Source organism: Apodemus sylvaticus, chromosome X (assembly GCF_947179515.1).
Source record: "Apodemus sylvaticus chromosome X, mApoSyl1.1, whole genome shotgun sequence".
NCBI classification, from domain to species: Eukaryota; Metazoa; Chordata; class Mammalia; order Rodentia; family Muridae; genus Apodemus; species Apodemus sylvaticus.
The window spans coordinates 56,936,567-56,949,952 of NC_067495.1; the positions used below are offsets into that span (position 1 = coordinate 56,936,567).

Sequence of the window (13,386 nt, forward strand, 5' to 3'; positions counted from 1 at the left end):
GAGGTTGCTTTAATCTTTACCCATTCCATTTCCTGTCTCTTTAGGAGAACTGGAGGAGTTCATAACCCTAGTTCTGTTTTTTCCAGTATCTGAGAAGTAAATTGCCATGGCAATAGAAAACAAACTAAGGATACATTTATTACTTTCTTTGGCCACAATCTGACATTTTGTTCTTGTAGCTTTATCTTCCCCTTTCTACTCTACCTACCTAATTCAGCTCTGGGCTCTTCATTGATGATTTGTGGAGCTTAATTCCACATAGAGTTTATGAGTCACAATGTTCAGAGTCAAAGTCAAATGATGGAATTTCTAATGTTACTCTTACCTGGGCCAGTAATGGTTCTTTCAGTATTGGGTTTTCCAGTCCTATTAACGGTCGAGTCGGATGTTGATCTCATTATAGTTGTTGCTATGAAAACAGAATGAGGGTCAGAGGCCTTGCATTGAAGAGCTGTGAGGGTAGGAGATGGTAGAAAAGGTTTTATGTCTTTGTTGGAGACCTCTTCTGGGCCTCCAGGGTATCTAGACATATTATTGATCTATACTGTACTATGAGGTGAAACATTTCACTTTCTTACTATAAGGGTGGTCACAGATAAGGATGTTAATATGCCCACAGTTACAGAGCCATGATGCTTTCTTTTTGCTTCATGATTCTACTTCTTCACTCTCCTTGCTATATTCTTTTATCACCATCATCATGATCTACCTGAGTAAGACAGTAATCTCTTTGCCCAAATTCAGTGGAATTTCATATCCTCAGTTTTCATGCATCATTTTAAAGCACTGCTATGACAAAGCCCTAGTAACTTACCTTCCAAAGAGGAGTGCATGGTTGTAAGTGCTTCAGTACTGATTCTAGGTGGATTATAGGGGTCTGTAAGGAAAAAAGAAGCCTGGTTAAGGAATCTGGTAACCTCAGATAAACAGTTGAAAATACTAGAAAAAAATTGAATTTCAAGTAAACATAGTCAGGTTCATGGTTGAACCTCTCAGTCCTCCCTTCATGAAGCTGGCAAGTGCTATTGCCTGTTCATTATTCATTGCACATCACTCCAAGCCTGGGTTCATAAGCCAAGGTTCATAGACTTTCAATAAACCAGAATCTAGACTGGAGAGAGTGTGAAAATTTGGCAGAAATGTATTTTAGTTTTCACTGACTTTTAACTAAAATGTAATGATTCATTCTTGATAAAGACTTCAGAAGGCTAAGAAAGGAGGCGTTAGTGGGTGGCTTCAATGAAAATGGTGAAGCAATGACATTAAAAATATTACCCCCTCATATGGCTGTCTCTTGAGAGACTCTGTCAGAGCCTGACAAATACAGAGGCGGATCCTCACAGTCAACCATCAGACTGAGTGCAAGGTCCCCAGTAGAGGAGTTGGAGAAGGGACTGAAGGAGCTGAGGGGGTTTTCAAATAAATTGTGTTATTTATGGGAGAAAAATGTTGCTTGTTTACTTAAGATACCAGTGTACAGCCACTTTACAATTATGGCACTCTTTAATTTTATGGTAATATGAAACTTTCCATGGAGAAAGCAACAGTGTCCTCAGGCCAGACCCCCCAGAACTCCTGGGTACTGGACCACTAACCAAAGAGCCATGGAGGGACCCATGGCTCTCACTGCACATGTGGCAGAGGATGGTCTCATCAGACATCACAGAGAGGAGAGGCCCTTGGTCTTGTGAAGGCTTGATGCCCCAGTGTAGGCAAATGCTAGGGTGGGAAGATGGGAATGGTGGGTGGGTGGGGGAAGCAGCCTCACAGAGGCAGGGGGAGGAGAGATGGAATAGGGGGTTTCCCAAAAGGGAGACCTGGAAATGGGAAAACATTTGAAATGTAAATAAAGAAAATATCCAATAAAAAAAAGAAAAAGAAAAGAAAATGAAAGGCAGAAAGAACACACACAAACAAAAATTCATCCCCTCACAGAAATAAAAGCATATCTGAAATATTTTGATTTTGTCATTTTCCCAAGAATTTTAGAAATTGGTTTATGGGAACTTATGGGGTATTTATGAAAGAGAAACAGCTGTTTTTCTAACAACATGAAGCTTTGAGGCATTTCAATTTACCTCGGAGGTAATAAAAATTAACAGTCTATTCCAGATACAAGAGTAAACATTTAATTCCAAAAATACTATCTTTATTTGACCTATTTAACTATTTTCTGAAAAAAAAACCTCATGAGTTCAAAGGTTTGTTTTATTTAGCACCTATAGTAAAATGTCTTTCCCTATAGCTAGGAGAATATTTGTCACACAGATGCCTAAAACAATGGATATCACTTTGAGGGAAGATGATACCAAGAATTTTTAAAGGAAATGTTCACAAATAGATATTCTCCAGGAAGTTTGAAAAGTCTTCCTACAGCGAAGGATGAAATACCCTTTGATAAGGGTTTTGAGAGGCATAAGGACACACAGTTAGTCTTAGGTTTCATATTAGCATAAAATAAAAGAGTACCATAATTGTAAAGTGGCTATACACTGGTATCTTAACTAAACAAGCAACATTGTTCTCCAGTAAATAATACATGATTTATTTGCTCCTGGAAATTAAGAAAATCTCTAATCAGTCATTAACTGATCTCTAAGTTAATCAAATGGTGAGTTCAGTGTCTACTCATGACAATGAATACATTAATTTCATAATGCATTCAATGTATTCGATGAATACAATGAATACTCATGACATCTTGGGATCTGATTCGGCTCCTCATGCTTGTATGTTTAGCACTTTATGTCCTAAGTCATCTTCCCAGTCTTCATATTCATGTACCCATTAAGTCTGCCTGATGAAGGAATCTCTGTATCTTCTAATAGAATGAGTAACATGAATGGCAGAATTAGAACTGAATGGAAAATAGGTGATGTTGTATAACTGTAAAGCGTGACTCATGATACAGAGCACACTACATGTGATATATTGCCTAAAATATGTTCAACTATCTCCTCAGTTGATTGTTCCCAGTGATGGAAATATCACTTAGTCCTTTTAACATAGGATGGAAATTAAGTGGCCCAAGAATGTACTCAAGTTACACTGTTCAATGACTGACAGATGTCAGGCTCATGATCAACTTCTAAAGAATGTATTTCTATGATGCAAATATGGTGCTCATGTATAAAAAAAATCACTAAGTTCTGAACAATCAATTGATCATCCAGTCAATTAAACAAACAAAAAACAGACAAGACGAACATGTGCTTATAGTTCTATCTGCAAGTATGAATTTACTTTGGGCAGCATAGAAAAAAAATCCATCCAAAACACAAACAAACACCAGATGAAAATGGAGGAAAAAATAAAAATATTTCATAAATAATGTGCTTGAGAATATTCTCTAATAGATTGAACCCATAAAATATGTAAAAAGTCATTCTTTAAGCTATAAAAAGGGACAGTGGATGATATCTAAAACTAATATGAAGAAAAAAATCTCATGAATTCAAAGGTTTGTTTTGTTTAGCACCTATAGTAAAATGTCTTTCCCTATGGCTAGGAGAATACTTGTCACACAGATGCCTAAAACAATGGATATCACTTTGAGGGAAGATGATAAATAAAAAAGCACCAATAGAGATAATATACAGTTAAGTGTTGAGTCTAAATCAACTTTTGTAACCCAACTTAAAAAATATTTTACAAAACAATAATTCAAAACCAATACTTATACCATTATAATACACTAAGATGTAATTTGCAGTAATGGTAGAATTAAAGGATAAGAAATTGAGCTGAACAGAAACAATCTTTTGTATATTATAAAACTAAAGTGGAATAAACCCAATAAATTAAGTATTGATATCCCACTGAGAGAAAATAATGAAAATACTTAGTAAATATCTTAGTTAGGATTTATATTGTGATTAAATACTATGACTTAAAGCAACTTGGAGCATAAGGGGTTTATTTTAGTTTACAAGCCCCAGGTCATACTATATCACTTAGAGAAGTCATGGCAGGGACTCATGTTAGGAACCTAGAGGTAAGAATTGAAGTGGAATCCATAGAAGAATGTTGCTTACTCAACCCACTTTCTTACAGGATTCAGGACCATCAACCCAGGGGCTGGTACTGTCTGTGGTGAATTGAGTCCTCTCACATCAATCATCAACCAAGAAAATACACCACAGGCTTCACAGATCATTCATTCTATTGGGGACATTTTCTCAATTAATTTTCCCTCATACAAAATGACTAGATTGTATGAAGTTGATATAAAACTATCCAGCACAGTAAACTAAAAAAATAATTGAACTATGTACACTAGAAATTATCTCTTGGGTCCTTCTGTGCGCGGGAGCTGTGCAGCTCTACAGCTGTCTGGGCACATATCTTGCAGGGAAGCATCTGACCTGCAGGGAGTCCCGTGGTTAGATGGAGCCTTGGTCCGAGGTTGCCACCATCTTGGATCCAGTGACAAAGCAGCCAGCTCAGCCAGGTACACAGAGGACACCAGAGTGAAGGACAGAGTGGACATGACACTTCCGGAGGACCCTGCTATACCACTCCTGGTCATATACCCAGAGGATTCCTCGGCATGCAATAAGTACACATGCTCCACTATGTTCATAGCAGCTTTATTTATAATAGCCAGAAGCTGGAAAGTACCCAGATGTCCCTCAATGGAGGAATGGATACAGAAAATTTGGTATATTTACACAATGGAATACTACCCAGCAATTAATAACAATGAATTCATGAAATTCTTATGCAAAAGGTTGGAACTGGAAAATATCATTCTAAGTGAGGTAACTCATTCACAAAAGAACACACATGGAATGCAGTCACTGATAAGTGGATATTAGCCCAGAATCTCTGAATATCCAATACAATTTGCATAGCAAATGATTCCCAAGAAGATGGAAGGAGAGGTCCCTGGTCCTGGAAAGGCTTGGTGTAGCATTGTAGGGGAGAGGACAGAGAAGATGGAAGGGCTTGATTGGAGAATGGGCAGAGGGAAGGGGGCTTATGGGACTTATGGGGAGGGAGGAACCAGGAAAGGGAAAATCATTTGGAATGTAAACAAAGAATATATGTATAAAAGAAATTATCTCTTAAACATCAAATGTAGAAGCAATGGAGAAATAAAGAAATAAATATGAAGAATAATGATTACAAATAGAAAATTGTAACCAAAATACTACTTTATTAATAATTAGATTAAATATAAGTAGAAAATCTCAGATTTAAACACAGAATCTCAAATCATATCCAGCTATATAATATCCTTGCTTAGCGCGCAAAGGAAAAAAGGTTTTAAAGTAAAAGAATGTCAAAAAGCGTATCATGCAGTCTTTAGACAAGATATAGATAGAATAATTATACTGATACAAGATAAATTGAATTTGACAAAAACACTATTAGGTACAAAGAAATCCAATTTGTAATCCTAAAAGTTTCTTTTTATGAAGGAGAATATTCACTTGTAAATATATGCTGGTATTAATACAGCCCCCAAAATTTATGAAGAAATGATTAGTAGAATAGGAGGGAGACATAGTTAATTAACTACTAATAATTTGAATTCAATATCTCTCTTTAAGTATGTGTATAACTATGAGAAACAGGCTCAATGTTTGAACATCACTGTTAACCTACAGTGGCATATATAGAACATTTGATATAATAATAGCAAAGTAGATACTATTCTCAATTGCACATGGAGAATTACTCAAAAAAGACCATATTCTCTGTATAAAACAAATCCCAGTAAAATGTAAAACTATCTGAAATAATGCATCCTTTCCAACTGAATAAAATGATACTACAAGTAAGGCCTGGACTGCTGTCTCAGCGGTTAAGAGTTCTTTTTGCTATGTGAATTGTGTCTTGGGTATTCCAAGCTTCTAGAGGGGTGGACTGGGGAAGAGGGGGAAGGAAGAGGGCTTATGGGACTTTCAGGAAGGGGGCATCCAGGAAAGAGAAAAACACTTGAAATGTAAATAACGAATATATCGAATGAAAAAAAAAAGAGTTTTGTTATTGCAGAGGACCTGGTTTTGGCTTCCAGCATGGACATAAGTACACATCACAATATATAGATCAAATTCCAGGGAATCTAGGTCCCAGGCAGACACTTGGTACCTGCATATTATGGTGGTTTGAATGGAAATGGTTCCTGTGGTCTCATATATTTGAAAACGTGATTGCTAGTTGGTGCAATAGCTTGGGAAGGATTAGAATGTGTGAACTTGTTGGAAGAAATATATCTCTGGGGGTGGGCTTTGAAGTTTCAAAAGACTTGTGCCATTCCCCATGTTCTCTCTCTTAGACTCCTGCTTTCAGATTAAGATATGAGATTTTCGCTGTTACTGCAGCATGCCTTTGCTTTTGTTATCATGGACTCTAATCCAGGGAAGAGGGATACCCAGGGCTGGGGGGGAGCACTCTCTCAGAGGCAAAGGGGATGGGGTAAAAAGATCTGGGAGGAGGTACAACAAATGTTGCAGGAGGGGGCATGTAAATAAATAAAATACATTTGGCATGTAAATAAATAAAATAATTAAGAAATTAGTGAAAAAAAGAACTTGTAAGCTCAAACTATTTACTTCATAAGTTTGTTACTTTATCATAGCAATAAAAAGTAACTAAGACATACATACATGATGGTAAAACACTCATATATATAAAATGATAAATCTTTAAAAACAGAAATGTTAATTTTTAAAGATGAACCAAGAAATACAATTACAGAATTTAAACAAATAAAAAAAACATTTGGATTGCTAATTAAACAACTGTTAATTAATTATATATAATTAATTATATATAAATAATTAGTCCAGATGCTCTGAATGCCCAATACACAATTAGCATAACAAATGACTCCCATGAAGAAGTAAGGAGAGGGCCCTGATCCAGGAAAGGCTTGATCTAGCATTGTAGGGGAGTACCAGGACAGAGAAAAAGGAGGGAGGTGATTGGAGAATGGGTGGAGAGAAGAAGGCTTATGGGACATATGGGGAGGGGGGAACTTGGAAAGGGGAAATCATTTGGAATGTAAACAAAGAATATAGAAAATAAAAAAAAAGAATAGAAAAAAAAAAACAACTGCTAACAAAGAAAAGGTCAAGCCCAAGTGCCTCCACTACTCAGTTCTGCCAGATTTTATTCATGTTAAGAAATGATTGATGGGACATGCTACAAAACACAAGTACTAAGATAAAAATAGTTTAGGCTTCAATAAAATTAGAAACTTTAGGGCCTTAAAGAATACTATCATGAAAATAAAGAGACAACATCTTGGGTTGGAGAGATAGCTTAATAGTCCAGAGCACTCTCTGCTCTTGTAGAGGGCCTGGATTTGCTTCTCAACACCCACATGATGGCTCACAAACATTTATAACTCCAGATAGAGAGCATTTGATCACTCTGCAGACTTCTTTAGGCACCAGACATACATGTGGACATACATGTAGTCAAAACAAGCACATAAAAATAAATCTAAAAAAATTATAAAAAGGCAATATGAATAATGGAGAAATACTTACAAATAATGTATTTCATAAGACTATAGTATTCCAAATAAACAATTTACACTCATAACTCAAGATTAATTCGATGAATGTAATTTTGAAATGTCTAAAGTATTTAGATGTACAATTATCATAGAAGGCTGAAGTCATTACAGTATCTGATTTTGGAACATTTCACAGACATACAATAAGCAAAACCAGCACAATACTGCTATAAAAAGACACAGGTCAGTAAAACAGAGTCCTGGAAATAAACTAACATGTATGAAACCAAGTAATTACTTGTAAATGTACAAAATCACACCAAACAATAGCCTTTTCAATAAATGGTACTGGGGAAAGTGGATATGACTAATATTCAAACCTGACCTCTATTATCCTGTGTAAAAATCAACCAAAGTGGATTCAGAACTTCAATGTGAGATTGGAAACTCTGAATCTATTAGAAACAAGCACAGGGAAATGCTTCAATATATGAGTAGAGGTAATAATTTTCTGGTAACAACCTCAAAAACACACAGAAAGAAATCATTAAATTCTCATTGGTATTACATCCAACTAAAAAGTATCTGTATTGGAAAAGAAATAAGTAAAGAGAGAAGAGAGAGACAGCCTGTAGACTAGAAGATCAGAAATGAAAATATTCAAGCTGGGTGAAGTGAACAAAGTCGTGTACTCTAGGTGTACAACAGCAGTAATAGAAACTTCGAGAACACTTAAAGTAGTGAATAAGAGTCAGCAAAGTAATCTAGGAATAGACATGCAGACAAACTGTAGAAAACCCAAGTAAAAGTGGTTAAAAGAAAGAGAAAGGAAAGGGCAGCAGGGTTAGCTGCTATAGAAAATTTCATATGGTTGGGTATAAATGGATAGAGTTTAGCTTTTGTTATGTAGATGATAATGCTCTTTCCTGTTTGCAAAGTTTTGTGGTAAATTGGGAAGTGCAGTTGGTGGGAACTATGTCCCTCAAAAATAAATAAATAAATAAATAAAGAAAGAAAGAAAGAAGGAAGGAAGGAAGGAAGGAAGGAAGGAAAGAAAGAAAGAATTTAGTGAATATGGGAGAGATAGGGTGGCATTTTAAAAGGCAATGCAGTTGTATTTTCAACACTTTTTAAATTTCTAATGAGGTACTGACCCCAAGGTGCCTGTGATTAGCAAATAGAATTACAGAAAACCCATATACATAGAAACCAAGGCCACTCAATTTCTCAGAGGTGTCTAGGATTACACTACTCTATCTCTTTGCTTACCAATGTATTTCTTTTCTTTTCTTTTTCTTTTTTGTTGGTTTTTTCGAGACAGAGTTTCTCTGTATAGCCCTGGCTGTCCTGGAACTCACTCTGTAGACCAGGCTGGCCTTGAACTCAGAAATCCACCTGCCTCGGCCTCCCAGAGTCCTGGGATTAAAGGAGTGCACCACCACCGCCCGGCTACCAATGCATTTCTACTTTCACAGTGACTTACATTTCTGAACACGGAGCTCAATGATCTTATCTCTCATTATTTGGTTTCCATCAGGAGTCTGCCAGGTGACCTCACACGTGTAGTGATTCCTGTCATCCATCTGTAGGGTATTCAGTTGGAGGGACACATCTCCAGGAACTTCTTGGCTCACTTGCAGGCGGCCTCGGTATTTTGCCTGCTGGATATGGTCCCCAGTGGAGTCACGTAGGAAGATGGTGACAGGGTTAGAGTCGCGCTGTACCAGCCATTTTACCAAAACTTGCCTGTAGCCACTCAGGGGATCATAGAGGCACTGAATCTTCACATCTCCTTTCCAGGTCCCTGTCACACTCTCTGGCGTTTTTAGGGTGGGATGGCCTAAAGACAGGGAACAAAGTCAAAAAAACAAACACAGACAAGTGAGGGTGTGAGTGACAGGCTCAACAGGTTTCTGGGAAACACCCTTTCTTCCATCACACTCTCTCCATCCCTGTGCTCTTTTGGTCTATTAACCTTCCCATCAATGTGATTCAGTCCCTAGGACAAATACTTTACCAATCTTTAGCTCTAGTGCTTTCAAGCTCCTTTTATGTCACTGTGTTACTAGGAGGTGACCCTCGGTAAGTCACTACCAACATGAAGGATCCATTTTTCCCACAAATATTATGTAGAGTTAGGATAGACTAATCTTTAGGAATTCTATAATATTCTATTTGTAATATTTTCTTTCACTATTTTCAAATGAAATGCAGGAAAAAATGGTCAATAGTGGAAACTGAAGTACTTCATTTTCTGCAGCTTGCTGCTTGAAAGAGACTCACTCCAGAGAAAGGCTCAGGGATTGGGACATAAAATGAAGTTCTTTTCTGGCAGGATAAAAGAGATGAGCAATAGAAGACGCTAAAGGTGAAACATAGGATGAAGCAAAAATTCTGGATATATTCCTATTTAACCAAGTCATTAGCTATTAGATTTGGAACATGTACTTTGCAAGTAAGTCTAGCTGACTTTTATCTTTATTTCTCTTTTCTCTTTGTTTTTCATTTCCTTTAGTTCTTATCATAAAGATATTAGAAAATGATATCCTGAGGGGGAAAAGATTTCATCCATGCATTGTCTGGAAAAGGAAAGAATGCGAGTAACCCTTTAGCACAGGTTATACTAGTTATTGTGAAGTGAAAACGAAGAAAATTGTCTCTTGATGTGCTGAGGACTTGCAGGGAGTCCAAAGGCGAAAAGATATGGGGGGCCCAGTGCATTAGAGTTTTTCATATGTAAGTCTTGATGGCTTTGTATTTTATTCAACCGGGGCCAGGGCCAGACATTTTTTGGCGATGTCTTTTCTGGTAGATACAGTTTCAAAATGCAAGGTAATACCAACTAAATCTTTTTTATTTAGTATATATTTCAGTTAATCAGGTAGAATATGATGCCTGGTGCATGGAGTAAGGTTATGTTATCCAACTTCCAGGATACACTGCTAAATACCAGAACATCTACTAATGAGGACACTGAAGTTGAATCTATGGTCTTTGTCTCCCCAGGAACTCTTGGAATACACATGTAACATTTAAACCATTAGAGAGGCCAACTTCAGTAAAAATAAGCAAATTAACATAGCCTAGCATTGCTGAATACTTCGAAGTATGTTTGAGCCAATGTCACCTCATAGGAAGACGAAGCAAGTAGAAATCCAGCAAGAATCCCTTTTACCCTATACTTACTCTTAAGTAGTTATTAACTTGTACTTAGTTTCCTGAAAAGGCATTTCATTTCCTTGAATAGTAAATTAATGTGGAAGAAGAGTCACAGAAATAATGCTTCTATGAGATATCATTGACTCTGCTGGGCTATGTATCTAGAATTAGATTCTTGCAAACAGACCCTACAACTAGGCTATTATGTCCACACAGAAGTAAGGTATCCCAGCAGCTAGTAATGTACCACATCCTTTAGCTAAAGAAGTTAGAGATATTTAGCTTAGAGAAGAAAGTTAAAAGGACAAAGTTCCTTCCATTCTTCAGATGTTTGAAGTGCTGACATGAAAAAAGGAATGTGTTCTAGGTTGATTGTGAGAAGTCCTAGAGTAGCACGGATATCAGTAAATGTCTGTGTTCTAAAACTGTATGAATATCAAGTGCCGAGCACTTGTAAATAATTCTAATCAGTGGTATGTGTTACTTTTATCTATTTATTTACAAACTGAGTCTTACCATGTAAACCTACATGTCCTGGAACTTTCTATGTAGATGAAAGCTTCCCTGACATCACAGAGATCAGAGTGCCACTACCTCTCAACAGTTAGGATTAAAGTTGTTCTACCATCCTTAGCTACAGGTTACTTGTAAGGTCACATCTATTTACACAACAACATTTATTCATTGGGGAGGTGTATATTGTAGCAAGAATCAAAGTTTCGAAATGGAAAGTTAGTCATAATTATAGAATTTCAAGGGAAAAGGAAAATATGGGAGGTTTGCATGACACTGGAGTCCTCTGACATTCCTGAAATATTGGAAAGTCATACAGATACTTTCTAAGAGAAGAACCCTTTCAATTTCTATCCAAGACAGTTTCTGGAATCTTTACCAGACTTTAATTGCTTCCCCCTTCTGCCCAACATTCAGAAAGCCTGCAGAATTGCAAGTAACTGTGACTACCCATGAGAAATAAGTTTTTCTCAGTAAACACTCAAAGTCTACATTCACATTTTTGCCAGAGGGAGAAGAGGTAACAATGATGTATCAATGTTCTGCCTTACCATAGGTGAGCACTATTAGGTGGCACAGGAACAGTAAGCCCAATGAGATTCCCATCCTACGTGAAGCCACTTCTATTCGTCCTTCCATCCTGCTGCTGCTGAAGAGCCTGGAAATGCTGGTAGCTGCCAGTTTCTGCACTGCTTTTCTCTATTTTTTTCAGAATCCTAGTTTCATCACACACTTACTGACCTTCCTTATTTCCGAATAGTCATGCAGGGTTATTTCTTTTCACCCTGCCTGAGGTTAACGATTTAAAGATGAGCGAAACTAGCCGGGCGGTGGTGGTGCACGCCTGTAATCTCAGCACTCTGGGAGGCAGAGGCAGAGGCAGGTGGATTTCTGAGTTCGAGGCCAGCCTGGTCTACAGAGTGAACTCCAGGACAGCCGAGCCTATAAAGAGAAACCCTGTCTTGAAAAAACCAAATCCAAACAAAACAAAACAAAACAAAAAACAAAAACAAAACAAAAAAAAAAGGATGAGCAAAACGGTTCCTCATTCTCCTAGGACTTGATATTCTCTGGAACCAGTGGTGCCTCTTTGGTCTTTAATGTTGCAGATTTTGAGGTCTTGTCAAAGTTTTACCATACAGGGATGTTTTACTTTCTGGTCCTTCTAGGGCAATCATTTGTTCGTGGCATACGTAGTTTCCATCAGTTGTACCATTAACCCCATATCTCTCTAATACAAGTGGACAGTGAGAGAGTTGGAGGCACCTGAGTGCTTCATAGTATGAGTTTAGTACACTGGAAGACTTCTTACACAGAAAATTTTTATTAATTGTTAAGACTTATGGATATAGTTGCTTTGGGAGGGTGTCCCATATCACGCAGTGGGAAAATTGTTGACTGAATTTTGTCAGTAGCCCCATTTCTGATGACAAGAATGATTAGTTTAATCACTATTGCTCATTATGCCTTTGCAAAGACATTTATATTTTATTTCTTTCAAGAGAAATATAAGCCTTACTTGTAGTTTGCTATACTTAATAGGGGGTATGCTTTATTAGGTTGAAAGTTTTATTTGATTTCCCATTTATACAGGACAATAAAGAAGCACGCCATAAGTGTAGTTGCTTTAAATATCCTCCTTCTTCACAAACTCCAGAATGACAGTAATTTTATACACAGTCTGTTTATAAGTTTATGTATCCATCTTGTGTTGATACAGAACTAATCCCCTTGGCTTGGTGAACCTCATGCTATATCTAATTCATTCAGTCTACTTAACTAGAGTTTTAAGTTGCTTTTGTTCCCATTGAATCTTTATGTATGAAATCCTGACCTTCAAAGAATCTATTTTAGTAATTTCAAACCATTACTCTACCAGAACTATCACATTCTTTTTCCTCTCCTCTCCTCTCCTCCCCTCCCCTCCCCTCCCCTCCCCTCCCCTCTCCTCTCCTCCCCTCCCCTCCCCTCCCCTCCCCTCCCCTCTCCTCCCCTCCCCTCCCCTCCCCTCCCCTCTCCTCTCCTCTCCTCTCCTCTCCTCTCCTCTCCTCTTCCTCTCTGCCTGCCTCTCTCCACTCTCTCTCTCTCTCTCTCTCTCTCTCTCTCTCTCTCTCTCTCTCTCACACACACACACACACACACACACACACCAACTTCTCCACTATTGCTTTCATTGTCCTAAACTGGAAGTCCTTTGGACTGGCACCCATTTCTGGATATCTCAGTTCCAATGTTGGGCTTGC

The 13,386-nt window shown here is 37.6% G+C and overlaps 1 protein-coding gene across 3 annotated transcripts in view; it reads right to left on the reverse strand.

Moving 5' to 3' along the window:
- The window catches only part of Vsig4 (V-set and immunoglobulin domain containing 4), a 30,566-nt gene extending 18,613 nt beyond the window's left edge, over positions 1–11,953 (reverse strand). Inside the window, exons 1-4 of one of the 3 annotated variants that reach the window (XM_052170438.1) lie at positions 11,695–11,953; positions 8,955–9,311; positions 815–877; positions 326–451 (exon numbers count right to left, since the gene is read on the reverse strand). In XM_052170438.1, the coding sequence (XP_052026398.1) occupies positions 326–451; positions 815–877; positions 8,955–9,311; positions 11,695–11,782 (634 nt within the window). In that variant the 5' untranslated portion in view covers positions 11,783–11,953. The remainder of the gene's footprint in view (positions 1–325; positions 452–814; positions 878–8,954; positions 9,312–11,694) is intronic. The other 2 variants (XM_052170437.1, XM_052170439.1) reach the window with 2 other exon arrangements.
- Positions 11,954–13,386: the final 1,433 nt, after the last annotated feature.